Source organism: Urocampus carinirostris, chromosome 18 (genome assembly GCF_059441175.1).
Source record: "Urocampus carinirostris isolate Australia breed hairy pipefish chromosome 18, RoL_Ucar_1.0, whole genome shotgun sequence".
NCBI classification, from domain to species: Eukaryota; Metazoa; Chordata; class Actinopteri; order Syngnathiformes; family Syngnathidae; genus Urocampus; species Urocampus carinirostris.
The window spans coordinates 1,288,214-1,312,508 of record NC_142366.1 but is presented as its reverse complement, the minus strand read 5'-3'; the positions used below and the strand labels follow the sequence as shown (position 1 = coordinate 1,312,508).

General features: G+C 41.9%; 1 protein-coding gene across 5 annotated transcripts in view; it reads left to right on the top strand.

Moving 5' to 3' along the window:
- Positions 1 to 24,295, top strand: part of LOC148347979 (cadherin-7-like) — a 69,861-nt gene that overhangs the window by 18,809 nt on the left and 26,757 nt on the right. For all 5 annotated transcript variants that reach the window (XM_088322757.1, XM_088322755.1, XM_088322756.1 and 2 more), the window contains 3 exons: positions 19,514 to 19,633; positions 21,461 to 21,628; positions 23,117 to 23,307. In XM_088322757.1, the coding sequence (XP_088178883.1) occupies positions 19,514 to 19,633; positions 21,461 to 21,628; positions 23,117 to 23,307 (479 nt within the window). The remainder of the gene's footprint in view (positions 1 to 19,513; positions 19,634 to 21,460; positions 21,629 to 23,116; positions 23,308 to 24,295) is intronic.

Sequence of the window (24,295 nt, the reverse complement as noted above, 5' to 3'; positions counted from 1 at the left end):
AGATACTAAGCAGGCTTTTAGGGAGGGCAAGAGACGTTGTCAGAGTAGCTCTCAGGAGTGACGAGGCACTTGATGTGAGGCAAGACCCAGATATCATTTATGACATTCTAATACGATACTTTAGTCATTCCTCGTCAACTCTCCCGTTGCAAGATTTTTACACCACGCTACCCACGCCAAAGGAAAATCCAGTTGACTACTGGATCAGACTAAACAAAGCAGCAGACACTGCTGATGAGGGTTTGCGTCGCTTGGGCAGAAAAATGGAAAACCTTGGCGGGGAAGTGGCACAAATGTTTGCAAAGTACTGTCCTGATCCACAGCTATCGAACATTTTCAGATGCAAGCCTGTTAATGAGTGGACCTCTAAGGACGTTCAACTCAGGATAGATGAGTATCAAAGGGAATCAGGGGCGTCAACTAGGTCTTGCAGTGTCCCTCCACTGAAGAATTACCCGACTGCAGTGCTTGACAGTGAATCTTCTTGTTGTTCCTACTCTGGCTCTATAGAGACGGGTCTCCAGTCCATTTGTCCCCACCATGTTAACCCCGATCCATATACAGATTTTTCGTGTGTTCGACAGCATGCCCAGCGCCCACAGCATGTCTCACCGCCTGTCCGTGTCCCACCACAGCATGTCCCACCACAGCATGTCCCACCACAGCATGTCCCACAGCCTGCTCAGAAAGATGACAGTGATGTCCTTGGCCGAATGATGAGCATGCTAGAGAGAGTTTTGTCTAGAGTGGAGCCACGCAATCCTGAGCGTATTCAGAGGGGCTTAAGTCCTTTCAACTCCCCTCCATGTAAGGTGTGTGGTGGCGCTGATCACTCCACTTTATATCATTGCAAATTGAATAATCTGTGTTTCAAGTGCCTAGCCCCTGGTCACTCTAAGCAGCATTGCCCCGACAAAGTTTCTCCCCAAATCAGTTCAGTTTCGGGAAACTAGCTGACCTGTATTCAGAGGGAGGCCGTACAGGTCAAAATGAGTTCTCCCACCCATTTGATCTCAATTTCAATTCAGTTTTTAATTCTGACACGTTCACACTATCTCAGTTGCCTAATATTGTTTATCAAAACACACATACTGTAGGGGGCAGCGATAGTTTGTTTTATGTACCAGTTAGAGTGGGGAGCAGTATGACTTTGGGGGGGATGTTGGATAGTGGCTCCATGGCCTGTACCGTGAGTGAGACTGCTCTGCGTAAGATGCTCTCTGTTGGAGCAGTACGTACAGAAGACGAATTTTCCACCAACGTGACACTCATTGGTGTTGGGGGTCGACGAGTGTGCCCAAAGTCAGCTTTCAACATCCATATGGAAATCAATAACTGTAAAATGATTGTGCCAACAATTGTTGTTGAGGGGCAACCTGATGACCTAATCATTGGAACTAATGTTATCAGAAACATATTGCATGAGTCAAAGAAGTTTAGTGCGTACTGGACAGCAATCTCTGCTCCATCATCCACTAATGCTGAAACGGAGCAATTTCTTTCAATGCTAGCTGGCTTGCATAGATGGAGTGGTGGTGAAATGCCCGAGAAGATAGGCACAGTGCTCTGCAATTCAGCCACATGCCTTGAGCCTGGCCGTGAGTACCTCTTGTGGGGGAAGCTGTCAAAAACTGCACGAGTATCTCCTGGGAGCGCAGCGATGACAGAACCTACGTCGGCACGATCTGCCCCCAAGGGTCTAATGGTAGCCAGAATCGTCACACCTCTGTGGGCAGATGGATGGGTTCCACTGAAGGTCATGAATGTCACAGAATATCCGCTGTTTTTGAGACGCAATGCAAAGCTGGCTGACTTGGTGCCTTGTGTTGCTTTGGAGGATCTAGACCTGGTCAGTGGCCATCAGAGTACTTCCGTTGTGCAATTGCCTCCTGTCTGCTCTGATGTAAGTAATGCTGAGGAGAAGCTACAGTCTATTGGCCTGGGTGAACTAGATGTTGGCTGTTGTGATGCATCGTCTGAGTGTAAAGACAAGTTGTCAGAGCTGATCATTCACTACCAAGACATCTTCTCGCGTAATCACCTTGACTGCGGAAAGGCGAAGGACTTTGTTCACAGAATCCATCTGGTTGACCAAAAGCCGTTCAGACTCCCTTTCAGACGTGTGCCACCGAGTCAGTATCAAAAATTACGCCAAGTCTTGAATGAAATGGAAGAGAAAGAGATCATTCGAAAGTCGACAAGTGAATATGCTTCACCTTTAGTTCTCATCTGGAAGAAGAATGGTGATATGCGTGTGTGCACTAACTTTAGGTGGTTGAACAAGAGGACTCTGAAAGACGCTCATCCTCTGCCACATCAGGCTGATTGCTTAGCAGCACTTGGTGGCAACTCCTTCTTCAGTACAATGGACTTGACGTCTGGGTTTTACAACATGCCTTTACACGAAGATGATAGGAAGTACTCAGCGTTCACTACGCCTATGGGGCTTTATGAGTACAACAGGTTGCCACAGGGGCTCTGTAATAGCCCAGGGAGTTTCATGAGGATGATGACTTCCATTTTCGGGGACCAAAACTATTTAAGTCTGCTATGCTACTTGGACGACATTTTAGTTTTTGCCCCTGATGAAAGTTCTGCACTCAGACGTCTTGAAATGGTGTTCAGCAGACTCCGTGCCCACAATCTGAAACTGGCCCCCAGGAAATGTCACTTTTTAAGGAAATCTGTAAAATTCTTGGGCCACATTATTGATGAACTTGGAGTGTCTACCGATCCAGAAAAAGTTGAAAGTATAAGCAAAATGACTGTGGCGGACTTGATGGAGTCGGATGGAGCGACTCCTTCTGAGAAACGTGTACGGTCTTTCTTGGGCATGTTAAATTTTTATCAACACTTCATTCTGGGGTATTCAACACTCGCAAAGCCCTTGTTTTATCTGCTGGCTGGCCAGAAACAGAAGAAAGGCAGAAAGCCCAAATGCACTGTAGTGGGCCGCAAACTGAAATCAGGTGACTGGACTGCTGACCACGACCAGGCATTTACAGACCTCAAAAAGGCCCTTATCCATTCTGTGGTTTTGGCTCATCCAGACTTTAGTCGTCCATTTTCGCTGTCGACTGACGCCTCACTGGATGGCCTTGGAGCCGTTTTGTCCCAGGTACGTGAAGGTGACACAGTGGCTAGGCCAATTGCGTTCGCTAGCAAGTCTTTGACCCGGTCACAGAAGAACTACCCAGCTCACCGTTTGGAATTTCTTGCACTGAAGTGGGCTGTGTGTGAGAAGTTTAGCCATTGGTTGAAAGGCCATGAGTTTACCGTCTGGACTGACAATAATCCCCTTACACACATTATGACTAAACCCAAATTGGACTGTTGTGAGCAAAGATGGGTGTCAAAGCTGGCCAGTTACAATTTTGAAATCAAATATGTGCCTGGTCCCAAAAACACGGTTGCTGACGCTCTCAGCCGTGTCCCTTTTTGTCAGAATGTTGGCCACAGACTAGTCTGTGAACCTCTTCATGATCTCACTGCGGAAGCTGCGGTTTTGTCTGATACAGCCGTCCAACAGACTCTCAGAGACTCTACAGATCAGCTTGTCATGGCAGAGAAGCTGTCCCATTCTATAGCTACAAATGTCCAGTCATTACTCGTGTCGGCCAAGACTGTATCCAATCAAGAAGTTGCTGCTGTTGTCCAGTCACACACTGAATGGGCCTCCGGTGCGAGAACTCGTGCAGCTCAACTGATAAGCCACATGCCCCACCTTATTCCAGATACACTACCCAGTCTGCCTGCCTTCTCTATGGATGACCTGCGAGAGGCTCAGTCCAGGGACAGAGTTTTGTCTCGTCTTCGGTTTTATGTGGAACGGTCTCGAAGACCGTCTAGACGTGAAAGGGCACACGAGACAAGTCAAGTTCTGGGCCTCCTGAAGCACTGGGAGAAGTTTGTTCTGAGTGATGATGTTTTGTACAGAGTATCCCGTAATCAGATTTCAAATGCAAAACGCCATCAGTTAGTGGTCCCTGATTGCCTGAAGGCCGAAGTTTTAAAAGGGGTGCATGACAGTGCGGGCCATCAAGGCCAGTCAAGAACCCTGAGCATCGCCAGACAGAGATTCTTTTGGTTGCATATGGACAGAGATGTGAGGATGCATGTTCGTCAATGTCAGCGTTGCATAGTCAGCAAAGTCACTGAGCCTGCAGGGAGGGCCCCTCTGGAAAGCATTGCCACTTCCCGCCCATTGCAACTTGTTTGTATTGATTTCTGGTCCGCTGAAGATTCACACAACAAATCTGTTGACGTATTAGTGATAACAGACCATTTCACCAGATTGGCACAAGCTTTTCCATGTAGAGACCAGTCAGCCAGGCAAGTAGCTAAAGTTCTATGGGAAAAGTATTTTTGTGTTTATGGCTTTCCGGAGAGGATCCACAGTGATCAAGGCCCAAGCTTTGAGAGCAATTTGGTCGCAGAACTTTTACAATTGTCTGGGGTGCGTAAGTCACATACTACCCCGTACCATCCGATGGGAAATGGAAGTGTTGAGCGTTTTAATCGTACTTTGGGCAATATGATCAGAGCTCTGCCCCCTGAATCAAAGCAGGACTGGCCAAGACGTTTACAAACACTCACATTCATGTACAATTGCACTGCTCATGAAACTACTGGATATGCACCATTTTACTTGATGTTTGGGAGAGTTCCTCGCCTCCCAGTCGACACTCTGTTTGGGAACATTTTGTCTGACCCTGACATTACCACCTACGGCAGATATGTTGCAAAACTGTCTGAAGACCTGAGGGAGGCTATGTCAATTGCTCAGGAACATGCAAAAAAGGAACAGGGCAGACAGACTCGACTCTATAACAGGGCAGCAAAAGGGCCGTCAATTGGAGTTGGAGATAGAGTCCTTGTGGCGAACAAAAATGAGAGGGGCAAGAGAAAATTGGCTGATAGGTGGGAGTCTACCATCTACACTGTTATTGAGATGAACCCTCAAACACACACATTCAAAATTCAAGACACCATCACAGGGAATGAGAAGGTTGTTCACCGTAACCTGCTGATGTTGGTTAACTTTCTCCCAGTTCAAGACCAGCCCTCTATCCAGTCTGATTTGTCTTTGTCCTCTGCACAATCATCTGCCTCTGTTTGTTCTTCAATGACCAGTCCCACTGTCTCCGAAGAATCTCATGCTCGAGTGCCTGCTCAGCTAAACCGGTCTGGATGTGCGGCAGATGATGCGCAGAGTCTTGTAAGCATCTCAGGCCCTGACAACTACACAGATCTCACGCCTGCGTCTGGGGAGAGAACCAGAGAGTGGGTGCATGGGCTGAACTCTGAAAGTTCTGATCACTCTGGTCATTCCTTGACCACTCATACTCACGACACTGCTGTTAGGGATGACATTTCGACTCTTAGTGAGCATGATCATGTTCAATCTGTAGTGGCTGCTGTCTCTGGAGGTAACGTTGGCCACACTGATCAACCAGAGTCTGCACCGCACCGCACTACACGCCTGGGTCGTGTTATACGACCAGTCAACAGGCTTCTTCACACTATGGCTAGACAAGATGTCACCAGACACCTACAGTGTAATGTTTAGACTATGCGTAACACAGTAGTTCGAGCTCTTGGGGCATGACATTTTTTCCCTTTAAAATTCTTCTGAAATAACTTGGTTTTGGAGAGAATGTTTTGTGCTCATTTATGTCTTATATATGTCTTGGGTGAATGTGGAATGTGTAAGGCGTTCTATAGCCGGTGGCTGGTTCAGATAATTTTCTCTGTCCACTGCATCCTTAAAGGATACTTCTCAAGTCGGTCCTAATATGTGTGACCTAATGACTACTGTTAGATATTGATTTTGATTTTATAACCAAGTGTCAGATTTTGTCCAGAATTCGGTGGGGGTGGGTGTAACAGAGTTGAAATATGATTGTTTTGAATGTTTTTTTGAATTCTCACAAAATCTGTGTTTTTGTTGTATTACTGTTAATATTCCGGTACCTCATTCAGTTGTTAAGTCATGGGCGTCTGCGACTGTTTTTTTCGTTTGGCACTTTATGGGCTTCAGCGCTTGCCGTAGCTTAAGTGAGTTTGTAAGCGTTGAAGATAATTGCAGTCGTGAACAGAGGCCCCTGACTTTTGTATTGTTTTGTTTATTGAATGCAGGCAATAAACCCAGAGATTGTGAAACCTTGTGTCGTGCATGAAAGAGGGTTGCTACACCAGTCATTCAAAACATGATAACGGCAGGCATTCTAATCGAAGCACCAACTTCCATTTGCAACACACCAATTTTTCCAGTAAGAAAAGCAGACTCAGAATCATGGAGAATGGTTCACGATCTCAGAGCAGTTAATTCAGCAGTAAAACAAAGAGCTCCATGTGTTTCAGACCCACACACACTCATGAATGAATTAAAAATCACACACAGATTCTTCATAGTGATTGATCTCAGCAATGCATTTTTCTCAATACCACTGCATCCCTCAACCAGACATAGGTTTGGTTTCACATTTAACAACAAAAAGTACACCTACACGAGACTACCTCAAGGGTATGCAGAAAGTCCAACCATTTTCTCACAAGAGATTAATAATTGCATTAGTCAACACCAACATAAAGAGTCCACTCAAATTCTAATCTTTGTTGATGACATCTTGATAGCCTGTCCCACAAAAGAAGAAAATGCTTCGGAATCAACTGAACTATGCAAAAACCTAGCAAGAACTGGAAACAAAGCTTCACTGAAGAATATTTAGTGGGTTCAAAAATAAGAAGTTTTCTTGGGACATCTGGTTTCAGCTGAAGGGAGAAAACTTACAGCTGACAGAAAAATGGCTGTCTTCCAAGCCCCAAAACCACACACCAAAAGACAAATGATGGCATATTTGGGCCCGGTGAACTTCTGCAGACAATGGATCATAGATTATGCAGAAACAACCCAACCACTTCTGGATCTAATCCACACAGAAGACCTACCACCGAATGCCTCTCTAATATGGACAGAGAAAGCCGAAGAAGCCTTCGTTCAAACAAAACAGAAAATAACTTCATCAGCAGCCATCGGTTTCCCAAATTATGAGAAACCCTTTACTTAAACAGTGGACTGCAAAAATGGATTCATGACATCTGTGTAGATGCAACAATATGGCGGACAGCTCTGCCCAGTAGCATACTACTCCAAGAGGTTGGACACAGTGGCTCAAGCCTTGCCACACTGTGTCCAATCAGTTTGTGCAGCAGCAATTGCTATACGGGCCTCAGCAGAAGTAGTATTGTTCCACCCACTGGCCCTGCTAGTCAGCTATTCAGTGGACATACTACTCACACAAACAAAGATGTCATTCTTGTCCCCAGCAAGACACATAGCAATGACGGCTGTTTTATTATCCCAACCACACCTCACCATCAAAAGATGTAACACCCTCAACCCAGCAACCCTCTTCCCAACAGAAGAAGATGGACAACCACATAACTGTACAGAAAAGACAGAGGAAATTTGCAAACCTCGCCCAGACCTCAAAGACTCACCACTCAACGAAGGAGACACCATTTTCGTGGATGAATCATCAGGCAAAGACCAATTTGGACAGAACAACCCAGGTTATGCAGTGGTCAGCCAAACAACTACCTTAAAGTCTGAACCACTGCCCAGCAACTACTCAACTCAAGCTGCAGAGATAATAGCCCTAACAGAAGCCTGTAAACTGTTCAAAGGTAAACCTGTCACGATCTATACAGATAGTCGGTATGCCTTTTTAACCATCCACACCTTTGCTGCTATGTGGGCATGACGAAGAATGAAGACCTCGTCCGGCAAACCAGTCCAGCATGCAAAACTACTAATAGAACTGCTGAAAGCTGTACTACTGCCCTCAAAATTAGCAGTGTGCAAATGCAAAGCTCATACACCAAACAAAGACCCTGTTTCACTTGGAAATGCAAAATCTGATGCAGCTGCAAAGAAAGCTGCATTTCGACAATCAGACACCTTCACCCAAATAAATCAAGAAAATTCGTCTCATATTCCGACACAAATTCTAACGGACATGCAAGACAATGCACCTGACAGAGAAAAACAACAATGGACAGACATGGGAGTCACAAGTACTCCTGGAGGATTTTTTCAAAAAGACAACATACCTGTCATTCCCCGCAGTCTGTACCAAGCTGTGGCAATATTGAGTCATGGGAAAGCCCATGTCTCAACAGGAGGGATAATATCCTTGATACAACAAGCATTTACAATACCATTAGGATTACAAACCTATTTAAAAATGTTTGTAGATCTTGTTTGGTTTGTTGCCAACATAACGTTCAAGGAAATATTAGGCCAAAACGAGGGAAGACCCCAGCTGGGACTTACCCTTTTGAGGTTGTGCACATGAACTACATTGAACAGTCTAAAAGTGGTCCATATAAATACTGCCTCGTGCTTGTAGATTCATTATCAAAGTGGGTAGAAATTGTTCTATCAAAACATAACAATGCACTCTCAGTTGCTAAAGCCATTTGTAAACACATAATTCCAGAGCACGGCATTCCAAGAGTGCTCTGGAGTGACAATGGCAGCCATGTTGTCAGTGATATGATTGACAAAACGGCCGCCCATTTGGGCATAACACTCAGACACCACTGTTCCTATAATCCACAAAGTGCAGGACTAGTTGAGAGAACAAATGGTACAGTTAAACTAAGGCTCCAAAAGACAATGGAAGAAACAGGCAAGCCATGGCCAGAATATCTGAGCCTAGTTAAAACATACATGAGAATTACACCAACAAACACAGGCATCTCACCATTTAAGGCAGTGCATGGCAGACCTTTCCACCTTCCAATGTGGGAAGGCCAGTCAGTCACAGAGGAAGAAAAACAGGAAGATCCAATGACGGATTGGCTATGCAAACTATTTAGAGAGAAACAAGTTGTGTCTGCAAATGATCTGCCTTCTGGTTCTATTCCTTTGTTTCAGTAGACAGTGACCCCTGGTGACCTGGTGCTCATAAAGGTGGTGAAAAGAAAGAGCTGGTCCAGTCCACGCTGGGACAGGCCATATACAGACCTGCTCACCACCCCAACAGCCGTAAAAATCGCTGAAAGAGACACCTGGATTCACCAAAGTCACTGCAAAAGGTCACTGAACTCCAATAACCATGCTTTTCGACATCCTGGAGTGGGGCCTTATCCTCGCCCTGCTCCTCGTGCCAGTCCAATCGATGCCAAGCAACATCCACGCCAAAATCTGGGGTCCAGAAAGCCAACGAAAGACGTGTCTCATCAATAGAAGGGACATACACCTGGTCTGGAGGTCCAGCATATCCCTATACTTACTGTGTTCCACAGTCACGTGACCAAGTTAAGTTAACAATAACCCTGTCAGGATTAAACTCATTGCCCTATGTGCGAAGCTTACCTGGCAGGTGTAGGCACTGACTTTTCACAATATGACCACATACGCAAAGGTAGCGACTACAAAAACTATGAATGGTATGCAGGTGTGCAGACTGAAACCTCATTACGAGACAAGACTAAAGCATATAGTGAACCATGGGATATGGTTTTTCTTTATACATATTGGCTCACTCACAAAAATGCACATTATGACTGGCAATTGACTGAAACAGCCCAAGAATATAGGAAAGTTTTCCCAAACATGACAAAGACCCAAACACACCTCAACCTGATAGTTATACCAACACAACAAGGTTGTTTAACTATTGAGCTCTGTCCAGACATATCGGGAGCAGACACAAATTTTAGTTTTCAAGTTTGTGTCCTAACACCAAAAGCCAAATTTCAGGTCGCTGGAGGTAATATCGATTTACCAGTAAAGGAACGCCATATTATCCGCGTAGCAGAGTATCATGATGACGAAAATAATGTCGCGACTTTTGGTAATTTTTGGACTGGCCATAACCATGGTGATGACCATACACATCCACAAGCCGCCAACTTATGGTGGCGTTATGCTAATGTGACTGCCTCACATTATAATGTATCAAGATGTTATGTATGTTCCATAATGCCTCACAATGCAGGACAAGCTTACTTGTATGCCACCCCACGGAAACATAACCAAGCTTTAGGAGCAATCAATGAGACTCAAAATAAACCCACGACAGAGGCACACCATGACAAACTTTCGGCACTTGACCATACCAGCCCTACTGGACTTATAGTGACTCTACACCAGGGGTGGGCAATTAATTTTTATCAGGGGCCGCATGAGAAACCTGAATTGTGTCAGAGGGCCACCAACTTTCTTTCATTGTAAAATGCTCAAATTAAATATTTTGAATAGCTGATGCTGATAATCAGAAGAATATAGCACTCTGTAAATATTTATATTAGGCTATGTGAAATTCTGGTGTATTGGTTAAATAAGAAAAACAATCATTGAACCAGTGCAATTTATTTTTAACTTGTTAATTTCCACAAACAATAACTTGTAATGTTCTCCACCTCATGTTACCTCTTCAGTGAGAATAATCCAGTCTGTTCTGGGCTTGAACAAGGGCATTGAAATCTGGCGGAATGTCTGAAGTGGCTATGCGAAGGACAGCTGAGAGGTGGTCATCAGTCATAGAGGATCTATGTTTAGATTTATTAAACTTCATAACTGAGAATGTCTGTTCACAATGATAGGTAGATCCAAAGAGGACTAGGATCCTCTGAGCATGCTTCCTCAGGTGTGGAAAGTTCTCCTCTTTGAGGGAGGAGTAAAAATCCAGCAGTGAGACTGACTTCAAGTGATCTGCCAGAAGTGTGTCAGACTGCAGATCTATGAGTTCCATCTGAACTTCACTTGGCGCATCATCCACACTGCAGTTGAAGGGAGAAGAGACCATGTGCATTTCACTCTCAAGAGTTTTGAAATCTTGAAATCGCCTTGAAAACTCTGCATGCAATGTTTCTAACATGGTTGAGTACTTTTGGAGGTGATCGCCTGATGTTTTGGCTTCCTTAAGTGTTGGCAAGTGGGTCAGAATGTTGTCCTTCACTTGGCTTGAGAGAAGCTGCAGTTTTCTCATAAAAGCCTTCACTGCACTGTACATCTCATGCACTAAAAGGCCCTTGCTCTGCAGTTTGACATTAAGTTCGTTCATTAGTGCAGTCACATCCACAGTGAATCCGAGGTCTGCCAACCAGTCTTCATCTGAAAGTTCACACCAAAAATTGCGACAAAACAGATAACAACACTTTGTGTTTTTCAGATTGTGTCACCCAGTAATGCCCCCTACTCGTAGAAAACGATTTGTTGAGTTTCAACCACATGATCCAATTTCAGGATCAAACGTCCCTTGGGACCAGAAATACTGGACTACAAGGGACAGACTGACTCATGCCCTGTTCCCTAACATAGGAGTCGCCATAGTTGCCCTGCGCGTAGAAACTATTGACTACAGATTGAACTCCTTCATTAATGCCACAATAGATAAAGAGAGATTAGTGCCCTTAGGATCATGGCCCTCCAGACCAGGATGGCGCTCGACCTCGCCCTGGCCCACTAAGGTGGCGTGTGTGCTCTGATAGTGGAACATTGCTGCACCTACATCGCAGATGAAAATGAGACAATCATCGATGCCCTAGCCACGATGAAGAACCTCAGGAACACAACGGCCCAAGAAAAAGACGTTCAACAGGGATGGCTCGATTGGCTCTACTCTGGCAACTGGTCTCAGGTGCTGATGAAGATCCTGTCGCCATTTGCCGGAGTTTTGGTAATCTTGCTTCTCCTGTGTGGCGTATGTTCCTGCTGCGTCGTGCCCGCAACTAAAAGGATGGTGTCAAGAATGTTTATTGCTCATATGTACCATTACAAATCGATTCCCGACCCACAAGACTCTGATGACAATACTGACCCAGACAGCATTGTCTAATGGACTTATCCCTACAAGCTAAAGGGAAACCCCCTCACTGCACACACCACTGACACACGAAGATCCGAGCGGGTAAGGCCAGTCGGGCCCCTGCTTACAACGCTGCCGGCAGACGGCCAACGAAGTCACCCAGGCCCTGTTGATACCACCGTGCAGGCAGAGTTTTTTTAGTTTTGTTTTTTGTTGTTGTTTGTTTTATTTTTAATTCTCTCGGTCTCTATCAATGACCCGTATAGTTAACCATTGCTTACTACTTTGTATGATGTTTTTATTTTATTCCCTGGTTTATTAAGAAAAAAGAAGAAAATATTTTTTTTCCTTATCTTTATTCAAAAAAGAAAAAGGAAAAGAAAAAAAGGGTTTTCACCTTATCATGACATTGCCAACCTGTTGTATTTCTTAAGGATGTGTTAACTTGAAACCTCTTGTATTGTTTTCACTGATGTTCTTCGAAATTCACAACAGGGGGGAAATGTAAGGTAAATTTGATTTAGTTATTTGTGTATTTCTCAGTCACCTGTTACAAATAATCCTGATGAAAATGAAACTGTTTTAACCTGGTTTTTCTACTTCTGTTTTCTATCTTTCTATTTTGAATATTCGAGTAATCATTAAAATACACACACATAGTATAACTAAAATACACAACATTTCGGGTTTTTTCTTTGTATGTAACGAAAAGCTCGTGTGTAACTCCATTGTATGTTAATACGTATGCGCTGCCATGGCGCATGCGTGACTTCCCGAATAAATGAGACCGCCAACCCGGAAGTGGGTGAGAAAAAGGTTCGGCCTACCTGGGACGTACCATTTTTTTCCCCGCTGTACAACGGTCTTTTAAAAACTCCAGATTTGCCTTTGCCTGATTTCTTTGGTCAGCAGTGGATTAATATCTTTATTAACTCCAACAGTGTGTACTTATATCTTTGCCTTTCTCACTTCACTGCTTCACTGCGCCTACTCGTTGCATGGGCCGCCTACACCCTCTCAATTGCTGGATACGAGAAGAAAACTAGGAAGTGGGGGCTGCCTCAAAGTGTGGTCAAATATTGAATTAAGCCACTCGTGCTATCTAATGGTGATATTTTTATACTGAGATCATTCCCTGGATCATACTTTCTGATATGCTCTACCAAAGCCCTTATAATAGTTTTTAAAAGTAAAAATAAAAATAAAAACACATTTTTACATATTGACACTTGGGGACAATGCTCCTGAAAACGTATTTACAGTATTTTCACAAGCACGGGGCCCGATGTGTAAAAGGGCGCAGTCTCCTAAGATAGGGTGCGGAAGTTTTTTGCCTGCGGCTGCGTTACACAGGCAAGCATAGAAGTGTGCGTATCAAAATACAACGGAAGCAAAACAGTTTTGTTGTGGTTTATTTAAGGATTTATTAAAAGTAAAACACAGTTAAAAACGTTATTAAGCTTCCGGTGGCGCAATGAGGTAGACGGCAGCAAGGAAAGTAGCTCTGACAAAAATCACTAAAGAGTAATGTAATACTTACTTGGAGAAAGACAGAAAGGGTACAAATTGTGACTGATATTAAAGAGAAATTCTTCAACAAAACATGGTCAAGAAGGGGAAACTTGTTGAGGAAAAGGGCGCTAAGGAGAAAAAGATCGAGGGAGCAGAAGGAATGTCATCGGTCGACGAGGGACGTGACTCGGCCATCCTCCATGAAATCCGTAAATTACGGCAAGAACACACTGAAGCAGCCGGTGAGAACAAGATTTCTATGGCAAGACTGGAAAAAAGCATCGAAGAGCTTCTGGAGCGCACTGTGTTGCTGGAGCGGAGGGTGGAAAGCATGGAGGAGCTACATGCTAACACGGAAGAGCGAACGTCAAGACTAGAACAATTAACAGTCTCCTTGCTCCAACAAACCGCCAAACTAGCATCAAAGTGTGAGGACTTGGAGTCGAGATCACGACGGAACAACATTAGAATACATGGCATTCCGGAGGGTGCCGAGAGGAACGACACAATCGGCTTCATAACAAACTTTATTAAATCGAACATTCCGACAACAGGAAATATGGATTTGCGCATTGAGAGGGCACACCGCTCACTGGTGAACAAGTCTCAAGGTAAAGCACTGCCACGGGCAATTATCGTACGTTTCACCGACTACATAGTGAAAGAATCCGTAATGAAAGAAGCATGGAAGCGGAAGACAACGTACGAAGGCAAGACCATTTACTTCAACCAAGATTACACCACAGAAATCCAAAAAAAGAGGAAACAAGTAAGGGACGTTATCAAAAAGTTAAAGGAAAAGAACGTAAAGGCACAATCCCCATATCCCGCCCAGCTGAAGATGTTTTTGGACTCAGGAATAAGAACATTCTCTACACTGATGGAGGCAGCAACATTGCTAAAAGAAATGGGGATCGAAGTGGAAGAGGACAACACGGAAACACTGCAAAAGATGTTGTCAAAGAACATTTGGACCACAGTGACCGGAATTGAGAGGAAGACAAAAGAACACCCCCATCATAGAAGGTGACTTACAAGCTCTCATGGAGCAAAACGAAGCCAAATTCGGATTTGGGGTGAAAGAGTAAGGACCATATCTGCCCTTTCTATTATAAATTCAACAAGTTAGAAGTAAGTAAAATACCAAGTAAAATTGTTATCTTTAAATTAAAACAATATATGTGTATATATATATATATATATATTGGCATAGAGCTACGCTAAAATATTTAGTTAGTTATAACTATGGACGACGGTACAAAAGTTGTTCACGCACTGAGTGCATATTTCCAGGAGGGTAGCCACAACTCTCCGATTGGACTCTTGGAAGACATGGGTTTGTGTTTTTTGGGTGTGTTTTTTTTCTTTTTGGTGGGGAATTATGTGTGCTTGTCAATATGTTTGTTAGTAATTTGGTTTGTTTTTTCAATGGAGGTGTTAGTAATTAATGTAGTGTTTTTGTATGCTTCAAAAATCAGTGAGACTCAATACAAATCATGAGCAATCTAAATATTGTTTCATATAATGTACATGGGCTAAACCACCCCATCAAGAGAAAGAAGATATTGAATCAACTCAAGACATTGCAGAGCTCAATAGCCTTATTACAAGAGACACATTTGACAGAGATTGAACATAAGAAGCTAAAAAGAGAATGGGTGAACCAGGTGTTCTACGCATCCTATGGTAAAAGGAGGGGAGTAGCAATTTTACTTGGAAAAGGGGTGGCGTTTAAAGTCGAAAAAGAAGTGAAGGACAATCTGGGGCGATATATAATGATTATAGGGTCAATGGCCGGTTGGGAAATATCAATAATGAATGTTTATGCACCAATTGAGGAAAAGGGGACATTTTTTCAAGTATTAGCTAAAGTAATAACCAACTGTGCGAAGGGAATGTTACTTATAGGAGGTGACTTTAACACTGTACAGAATTGCAAAGTGGACAAGTATCCTTCAGTACATGGAACAAATACAAACAGGTCGAGGATGTTGAATAACATAACTAAAGAATTGGGATTGATAGATCCATGGAGAGAGAAGAATCCCCAAACTAAAGATTATACTTTCTATTCAAACCCGCATGGCAGCTATTCGAGAATTGATTACTTTTACATTTCAAGACAACATATGCATACAGTAGTAGAGTGTGGTATAGAGAATATTACTATAAGTGACCATTCTCCAATTACTTTGAAACTAAATTTAGACAATGAACCCCATTTTAGGTATTGGAGGATGAATGTATCTCTCCTCTCAGATAAAAACGTAGTACAGGAAATAAAACGGTGTATAAAAGAATATTTCCAAATCAATGACAACAATGAGGTTTCTCCATCAATACTATGGGAAGGAGGGAAAGCTGTAATAAGGGGGAAATTAATTGAAATATCGTCCCGACTGAAACGAATACGCTTAAAGAATCAGAAGGAATTGGAGGATAAGATTAAGGAACTAGAAAAAGAACATAAAAAAACACCAAATGAATCCAGATTACAGGTATTAAAAACAACCAGAAGCAAATTAGATGAACTTTTGACAAATAAAGCAGAAGGGGCTCTGCGCTTTGTGAACCAGAGATACTATGAAATGGGCAATAGAGCCAGTCGACTGCTAGCCTTCCAACTTAAAAAGGCCCAAACAGATAGAATTATATCACAAATAAAACATCCTATCTCTAAACAATGTTTAGTAAAACCCAAAGGTATAGCAGAAGCATTTGCAGATTATTATAAAGAATTATACAAGGACTCAGAAAATGACTTAGATAACTACACTGCACAAAACTTTTTAGGAAAACTACATTTACCAACACTAACAGGGGGGGATACATTAGAAATTATTCGCCCCATTACAAAACAGGAAATACAAGATACAATAAATAACTTAAAAATAAATAAATCACCAGGAACGGATGGATTCCCGGGGGTGTTCTACAAAAGCTTTAAGGAAGAATTAACACCAGTACTGCATAAAGTATTTAACTATGCTCTAACAAAAGGAGATCCCCCCAAATCATGGTCGGAAGCCATCATAACAGTCTTGCACAAAGAAGGAAAAGACCCAATATTGTGTGAAAGCTATAGACCAGTTAGTTTACTTTGTAATGACCTAAAAATTCTTACAAGCATACTGGCAAAAAGAATGCAGAAATTTATAGCGAAATTAATTAGTAATGATCAAACAGGGTTTATTCCGGGAAGGCAGGGTGCAAACAATATTAGGAGGATACTAAACATAATTACGAGCACAAAATCTAAGACCCAACCCTCGATGTTACTGAGCTTGGATGCACAAAAAGCTTTCGATGGGGTGAAATGGAGCTTCTTACATCAATCACTTATAGCTTTTGGCTTCCCTCAAATATTTGTTGAATGGGTGAAAATAATCTATAAAAACCCTAAATCTCGTCTTAGAGTAAATGGTCACTGTTCAGATTTCTTTGATATCAAAAGAGGAGTCCGGCAAGGGGATTGTTTAAGCCCACTCTTGTTTGCAATAAGCATAGAACCACTCGCAGAATCAATTAGACAAAATGAGCAAATAAGGGGGATATTTGATGAAGGAGGAACAGAACATAAAATATCATTGTTTGCAGACGACCTGTTGGTAATGCTGAAGGAACCTTCGTTATCAATACCACCACTGTTGGAGAGCCTTAAAATATATGGAGAAGTAGCTGGGTATTCAAATAATGAGAGCAAATCAATAGCAATGATGATATCAGGAAAATGTCCAACAGAGGTGATTGAAAGATTTGATTTTAAATGGACAAATAAAGGGTTTAAATATTTGGGGGTGACCATTACACCACATTCCACGCAGCTGTTTGATGCAAATTATGGAATGTTGATAAAAGAAATAAGGAAAGATTTGGAAAAATGGGAAATTTTGCCCTTAAGTCTTATCGGAAGGATAGAAACAATTAGAATGAACATATTACCAAGACTATTATTTCTGTTTCAATCCCTTCCAATTCTGATTCCGGCATCCACATTTAAAATGTTAAATAAATTGATAACAAAATTCCTTTGGCAAAACAAGAAACCTAGAATAAAATACAAAACCCTGTTAGCTCCTAAAGAAAAAGGGGGCCTAGACCTACCCAATATTAAATATTACTATTGGGCGGCTCAAATTAAAGCACTCATCTTGTGGATTACTACAGACAAAGATACGATATGGGTGGACATGGAGCAGCGATCTTGTCCAAATATGCCTGTGGAATCGTTACCATACATATCAGTCACGAGGTGGAAGAAACTAAAAATCCAGAATGAATGGATTAAAGGAACTATTAAAACTTGGTCAACAATACAAAAAAAATTAAAAATATCAAGATCTGTGAATAGGGCTACCAAAATAGCGAAAAACCCAGACTTTAAACCTGGGGCTATGGAGGTAGGGTTTCAAAAAATGGGCCCAAAAAGGACTGATGTTGATTACCCAAGTATTGGAAGCACAGGCAATGAAATCATTCGAACAACTCCAACAAGAATTTGACCTACCCAGAAATGATTTTTACAAATATTTGCAACTAAGGCATTACCTCCAGAAACACGAGGAATGGGGGAAAATATGTAAGGAGCCAACTAAGGTAGAGGAATTATTAATATCATATACAAAAGGACAATCAATAAAGGGGTTTATATCAAAACTATATAAAGCCCTGAGAATGGATCTCAGTAATGAGGACATGGCAGTTAAGGAAAAATGGGAACAAGAAACTAATGTAGCGATAAAAGACAACGAATGGGAAAAAACATTGAAAGAGGGACACAAAATAACCAACAGCCCGACATGGAGGGAGTTTGAATGGAAAGTAAAAATGCGATTCTTCTATACACCCTCTATCACTTCAAAATATAAAAATACCTCAAATCTATGTTGGCGTAACTGTGGGGGGGTCGGAGACTTTACGCATATTTTCTGGAATTGCCCTGTAATATTAAATTTTTGGAGAAGTATCCAGAGAGAAATAAAATTAATTACTGGCTGGGAGTTGCGGTTGGACCCAAAGGCTTACATAATAGGAATTTTGCCAGAAGAATTACTATCTGGTCAACAGAAATATATACTAAGGGTAATGCTTCTGGTAGCAAAGAAAATGATCACAGTGTCCTGGCTGAAACCACAACCTCCTGATATAAAACAATGGAGAGACAAATTAAAGCAAATGTACATTATGGAAAAAATCACTGCAAGACTTCAACTGAAACTTGACCAATTCGAGAAAAGATGGAAGCCTATCACACAAATTTTACTTGATGTCTAAACACCTCCCCCTATTTATTATGTTTTTTTTTTTTTTTTTTTTTTTTTTTTTTTTTGGGTGTATATTTTTATTTATTATTTTTTTATATATTTCTTTTTGTATGGATGTATTGTATGAACATTTATTCTTCTTTTCTATTAATAGTATTTTTTCTTCTTTATTGTTCCTTCTGTTATTTATGAGTGTGTCAAGTGTATATATTTTGTGTTGATGTAAGATGGTGGAATCAAACCTCTGTCAAAATTGGTGTGAGAAATAAAAAGTTAAAAAAAAAAAAAAAACGTTATTAAAAACAGTTTGGCAGTAACAATTTTACCGGTGTTCTGAAATTCTTTGCTACCCGTTGAAACATACTACCAATGCTGAGTGCAATCCTGATTTCCTATGGAGAGTATTAATTATACCCGTTTTTATTTAGTTTATTTAGATCTCACAAAAATATCAGATTTCACCCAAACATGTTTTAAGTGTTGACTCGGCCAGGGATTGAACAAGTGACCTCCCAGTCTCGAGAGCGGGCGCCCAACCTTAAAGCCATGAACTGGTCCGCTGCTTTGAATGACCCAGAGGGAGCATTTCATGACAGAGCGGCCCTCACTATTTGAAAAAAAATCGGAGACTTTTTGTGCGCCTTATGCTCATAAAAATATGGTATACGTTATGTCACTGAATTAGTAAATCAGACTAGACTACAAATAAGTCTCCTGGACTTGATGGGCACTAGTGGCTTATATCCGGGCTTGTGTTGGGGGACTTGTGGGCATAAAACCGGGCCGGTGTTTGGGGAATTGTGCCCGCCACTAGTGGCTTATATCCGGGCTTGTGTTGGGGGACTTGTGGGCATAAAACCGAAAGTAGCAGCAAATTTCCTCCGACACCTTTAAGTTTTTCTATGGTCACGACAGGAACTACTGTGGTCCAGGTGATGGCCACCGATACGGATGATCCCAACTTCGGGAACAACGCCAAGCTCATCTACTCCATCCTGCAGGGGGAGCCCTACTTTTCTGTGGAGCCCAAAACAGGTACGGCACAGTTTACTCTGCGGCTTGCCTCGTTGCTGGCGATTTCTGTTCCAAGGTTCCCTGATGTGTGTGAACGCAGAAGATTGAAATGGGTTTAAAGCTCAATCTGGAATCTTGAAACTTCCCTTTCGCCCTGGACGAGGAAAATTTATGATTGGTTGGCAGGCAAGCCATAATTGCAGACTTTACTCCAGTGCTTCTTAGTTATTTTCTCTCACGCCCACCCCTCGGAAGAAGAAATCCTCTGGCGTCCCCCCAAGATCAATCTTTTTTTAAATGTGATTATTGATCACCTGATATTGGTGAGAACACAACAAAGAGTGCTCAATATTGGGGGTACTGCCACCTTCCTCTATGCTAAATCTACGCTTTTAGACACATTTATGCCAGTTCCTAAAACGTCTTATCAGCTTTATTGGGTTGTAACATGTAGTCGTTATTTTTTTTGCATGAAGCTGTTAGCATGTAGCCTTTTGCATTGTTTGCTATTGACGTTAGCATGTAACCCGTTAGCATAACTTGGTATAATATACCCATTAGTATAACTTGCTACGTGTAGCATTTAGCATAACCTGTTAGTATGTAGCTGTAGGCCTTTCATTTAATATGTAGCCATAAGCATCATTCGTTAGCATAAAGCCGTTAGCATGTAGTGTTAGCATAGCTCGTTAGCATGGAGCCGTAAGCTTTTTTTAAATTGTTTCCATTAGCATCATTCGTTAGCATATAGCTTTTCGCATACCTTGATAGCATGTATCCATTAGCATGTAGATGTTATTAGATAGATAGATAGATAGATAGATAGATACTTTATTCATCCCCTAAGGGATTATATATATATATATATATATATATATATATATATATATATATATATATATATATATATATATATATATATATTATAACTCGTTAGCATGAAGCCGTTAACATATTTAGTTACCATGTACCCATTAGCATAACTAGTAAGCATGTAGCCGTTAGCATAACTCATTAGCATGTATCTGTTAGCATTACACATCAGCATGTAGCCATTAACGTAAATTGATAGCATGTAGCAACGAGTTAGCATGGCACCAACCAGTCTCAAAATAGCCAGCCCAACTCATTGCTGACATTGTTTACAACTAGCCCCAGTTAATATTTGATCTGGCTGTGCCAGCTCAACACTTTGCCACTGTGCTTATAGCACTCTTGGCAATAAATTAGCATGGCATCGACCAGCCCCGAAAAATATTTGGGCTGACTATCATCGCCGACGGTGTTGACAGCGAGCCCCAGCTAATGATTCGTTTGGCTTCCCCAGCCCAACACTTTGCCAGCAGTGTATGTAGCTGTTAGCATCTACTTGTTAACATCAACTCGTTAGCATCCCCTTGTTAGCATCAACTCGCTACCATCCACCATTTGCCCATGGTTACATTTGATGTGGGATAGTGAGCCACCTAGGTCACCTCTGGAAACTTCCCTGGTTACCATGTTGACCCACTGGATATGAATAGGCCTAATGCATTCCGGATGGGAAATTTCGAAATCCATTCAATGGGGCTTTTTTTCCGTTTCCGGACAACTGCTTTGCCCCGGTAACTGCTATTACTAACACAGAAAATAGCACAGGATTCCCAATCAGACCAGATTTTATTTGTATCTAAATTTTTGGGCTACTCTCAAAGTTCTGGGAGGAGTAACGAGCCAACCTTTTACAGAAGAATATAGATGGATATGATACAAAAACGGAGGAACTTAACGAATAAAAATTAGAAGACGAGTGTTTTGCGTAGGCGTTTGAGCTGAAGGCACTTCTAAATTGTGCCCTGGCCATTGCAGGGACCATTGTGACGGCCTGGCCCGACTTGGACCGCGAGGCTAAGGAGCAATACCTGGTGGTTGTGCAGGTCCAGGACATGCTGGGCCTGAGCGGCGCCTCCTCTGCTTCCGTCACCGTTAGCGTTAGCCTTGCCGATGTCAACGACAACGGGCCCATCTTCCAGCACCGTAAGTCCATCTCCACTTCCATCCCTGATTGTATTTAACACTAATGCGCAGACATCCCTGTTTCAGTTGAGGACAATAGTCCTTCGGTTATCACGGGTAATGGGCACCGGATAGATTGTTTTTCTTTATTTTTCTTATTATTATTTTCTTATTATTTTTTTTCCCCCTTATATCTGAATTTTTGGATTATCCTACATAATAATTGGTAATAAATGTACAATCTGAAGAGCCGAAAGAGCCGCGCTCTTTTAACTGAGCCGAAAGAGCTGCTTCTTGAAAAAGAGATGGTATTCCCTTCACTAAAGATGATGCGTTTGAATTATGCGTGTCGCGCACATGCGCATTCAGGTGCACTTTTTGCACATGCGCGAATCAATTTCAACATGGATGCTAAAGTTTAACATCTCCCTGCTGAGAGGGGTTGCTCCCCCTGTGGGGACTCAGACACATACTGTGAGCTTTAGGGGGGCAGCGGAGTCCACGCTAGTGTCGTTGAAATACACATTATTGTATGAATTGGATCCCATATATGTGGTGCCCAAAATGCCTTCAGTCATACAGACGCTTCCCTACCTATGAACGCGATCGTTCAGAGGTTGAATTTGTTGCTTCAGTGCAATATTTTGTATGTTTAAGGCTTCTATGAGTAACCTGTATTGTTTTGTACTAAAAACTAAATATTTCCTAAAATAATATGCTCTTTAAAGATATGAAGTTATGTTTAACTTACTTTTGAAAAATGGGCTTCAAAAAGTCCTCCTCCGTGGAACAGAGGGGACGAAAAAAAAGGTTATCCAACCATTTTCTCAACCACATGAAGCTTTCTTATTCTACTTTCATTTCAAAAGAAACAGCTCGCCTCCTCTTTACACTTTACACCAACCAGATTGAATGGATGCACGAGATATTAAAGACTAAGAAAGTTCTTAGCGCACTAGAAATACACGTAGTATGTGTACACACTAACTAGGAGGTAGAAGCCAGATTTCTTCTTCGGGGTGGATGCTGGGTGACCTCTCACAGTCACAGCGCCACCACACAGAAAGGGGCACTACAGTAATGTCCTGTACTTGGAAAAAGGTGCACACAATACAAAATCGAACTTACAGCCATGTCTGGATATTTTTCAACATTCCGAATTTTTTCTTCGTATCTACCGTTTTACGTAAGTCGAATGGTTGTAAGTAGGGGAGTGTCTGTACTTCCATTTTTATTTGGGTGGGCAGCGGAGGTCTGTGGGTGGTGCCCTAAGTGCTCTCTCACCCCACTAATCAAACACTGTCCCTTTAGGAACAGTGAAATGTTTTTATCAGCGTTGTTTTTGTGGAAAACCCCATTAGGCCCAATCTCACCCCCGGCTCAATTGAGTTTGAGACCCTTTTGCAAACAATAAAAGGTGATTGGAATCAAATGATGCAGGACATGCGGCTCTCCGGGACTGGAGTACCAAAGTCTGGCATAGACGCAAATGCATCCTTTGCATTTTAGATTTATACACCTTTTCCATTGGGGAAGACGCAGCGGTCGGAAGCACAGTGGGCAAGGTGAAGGCGGACGATGCCGACATCGGCGCCAACGCCAACACCAACTACAGCCTGCAGGCGGACCTGCAAACCAAGGACACCTTCACAGTCTACAGCCACCCACTGACACAAGAAGGCGTGGTCCTGCTGGCCAAGGTCTCATAGTATTGTCAGATAAACTGATAAGTTTATTTTATTTTTTAACCCCATAACGTTTCTAGGGTCTGCTTTTGGCCATCAGACTGTTGGTAAATAAAGTTATGTCTTCATGATGTCACCATAAGAAAGTTTAAACTCTTGATATTCCAAATATGATGACCACCTTAAAATTTACAATTTAATCACAGAAACATCTAAATCAGTCTAAAACAAGGTACCAAGAAACCATGCAGCCAGTATAGCTCACCAACAAAGTGTTTTTGAAGTCAGATGATTAAACGATTATACACATACATGGTCTGGTTACATTCAAGAGGGTTCAGTTAATCCAACCGTGTAGAATATTTACTCCATAAAACAAAATAATGCCGAAACAATTAAATATTTTGCCTAAAAGTATTCCTGCATCGTTTGACGATCTTCGTGGTAATTTTTCCGTTTGGCTTCATGACTTACCTTTGAAAATAAACAGACGCGTCAAATGACTTCCTGTATAGCCGTTAGCCTTAGACATTTTGAATGACACTTCTTTTGGCTCTTAGCCTGTGACCAACCACTAGTCTGAATTAAATTAAAAAAACATCATAATCAATTCGGCTTCAAAAATCTTTAGCTAATGATGACCCATTCAAATGTGGATTGACACATTGGTTAGCCATTGAAAATTCCAATGTAAATATGTACACATTTACGATGTGTATTCAAATCAAAGCCGAAAGGAAACATGCTCAAGACTAATGATGATTCATTTGTATGCACAATTATTACGTGCAAGTGTACACAATCATGGATTGACTTTTGAAAACAGAAGCCAAATTTCTAGATTTCTTTCACAATGTCTAACATTTGGCCAAAGTTAAATACAAAAATGCAAAGTTTTTAGGGATGTGATCTGGTCATCTCCAAATGGCCACTATTAAAAGATTGATACCCTTCTATTTCTGTGTGTTCCAACTCAGATTACTCAATGTTATTAGTACTTGCA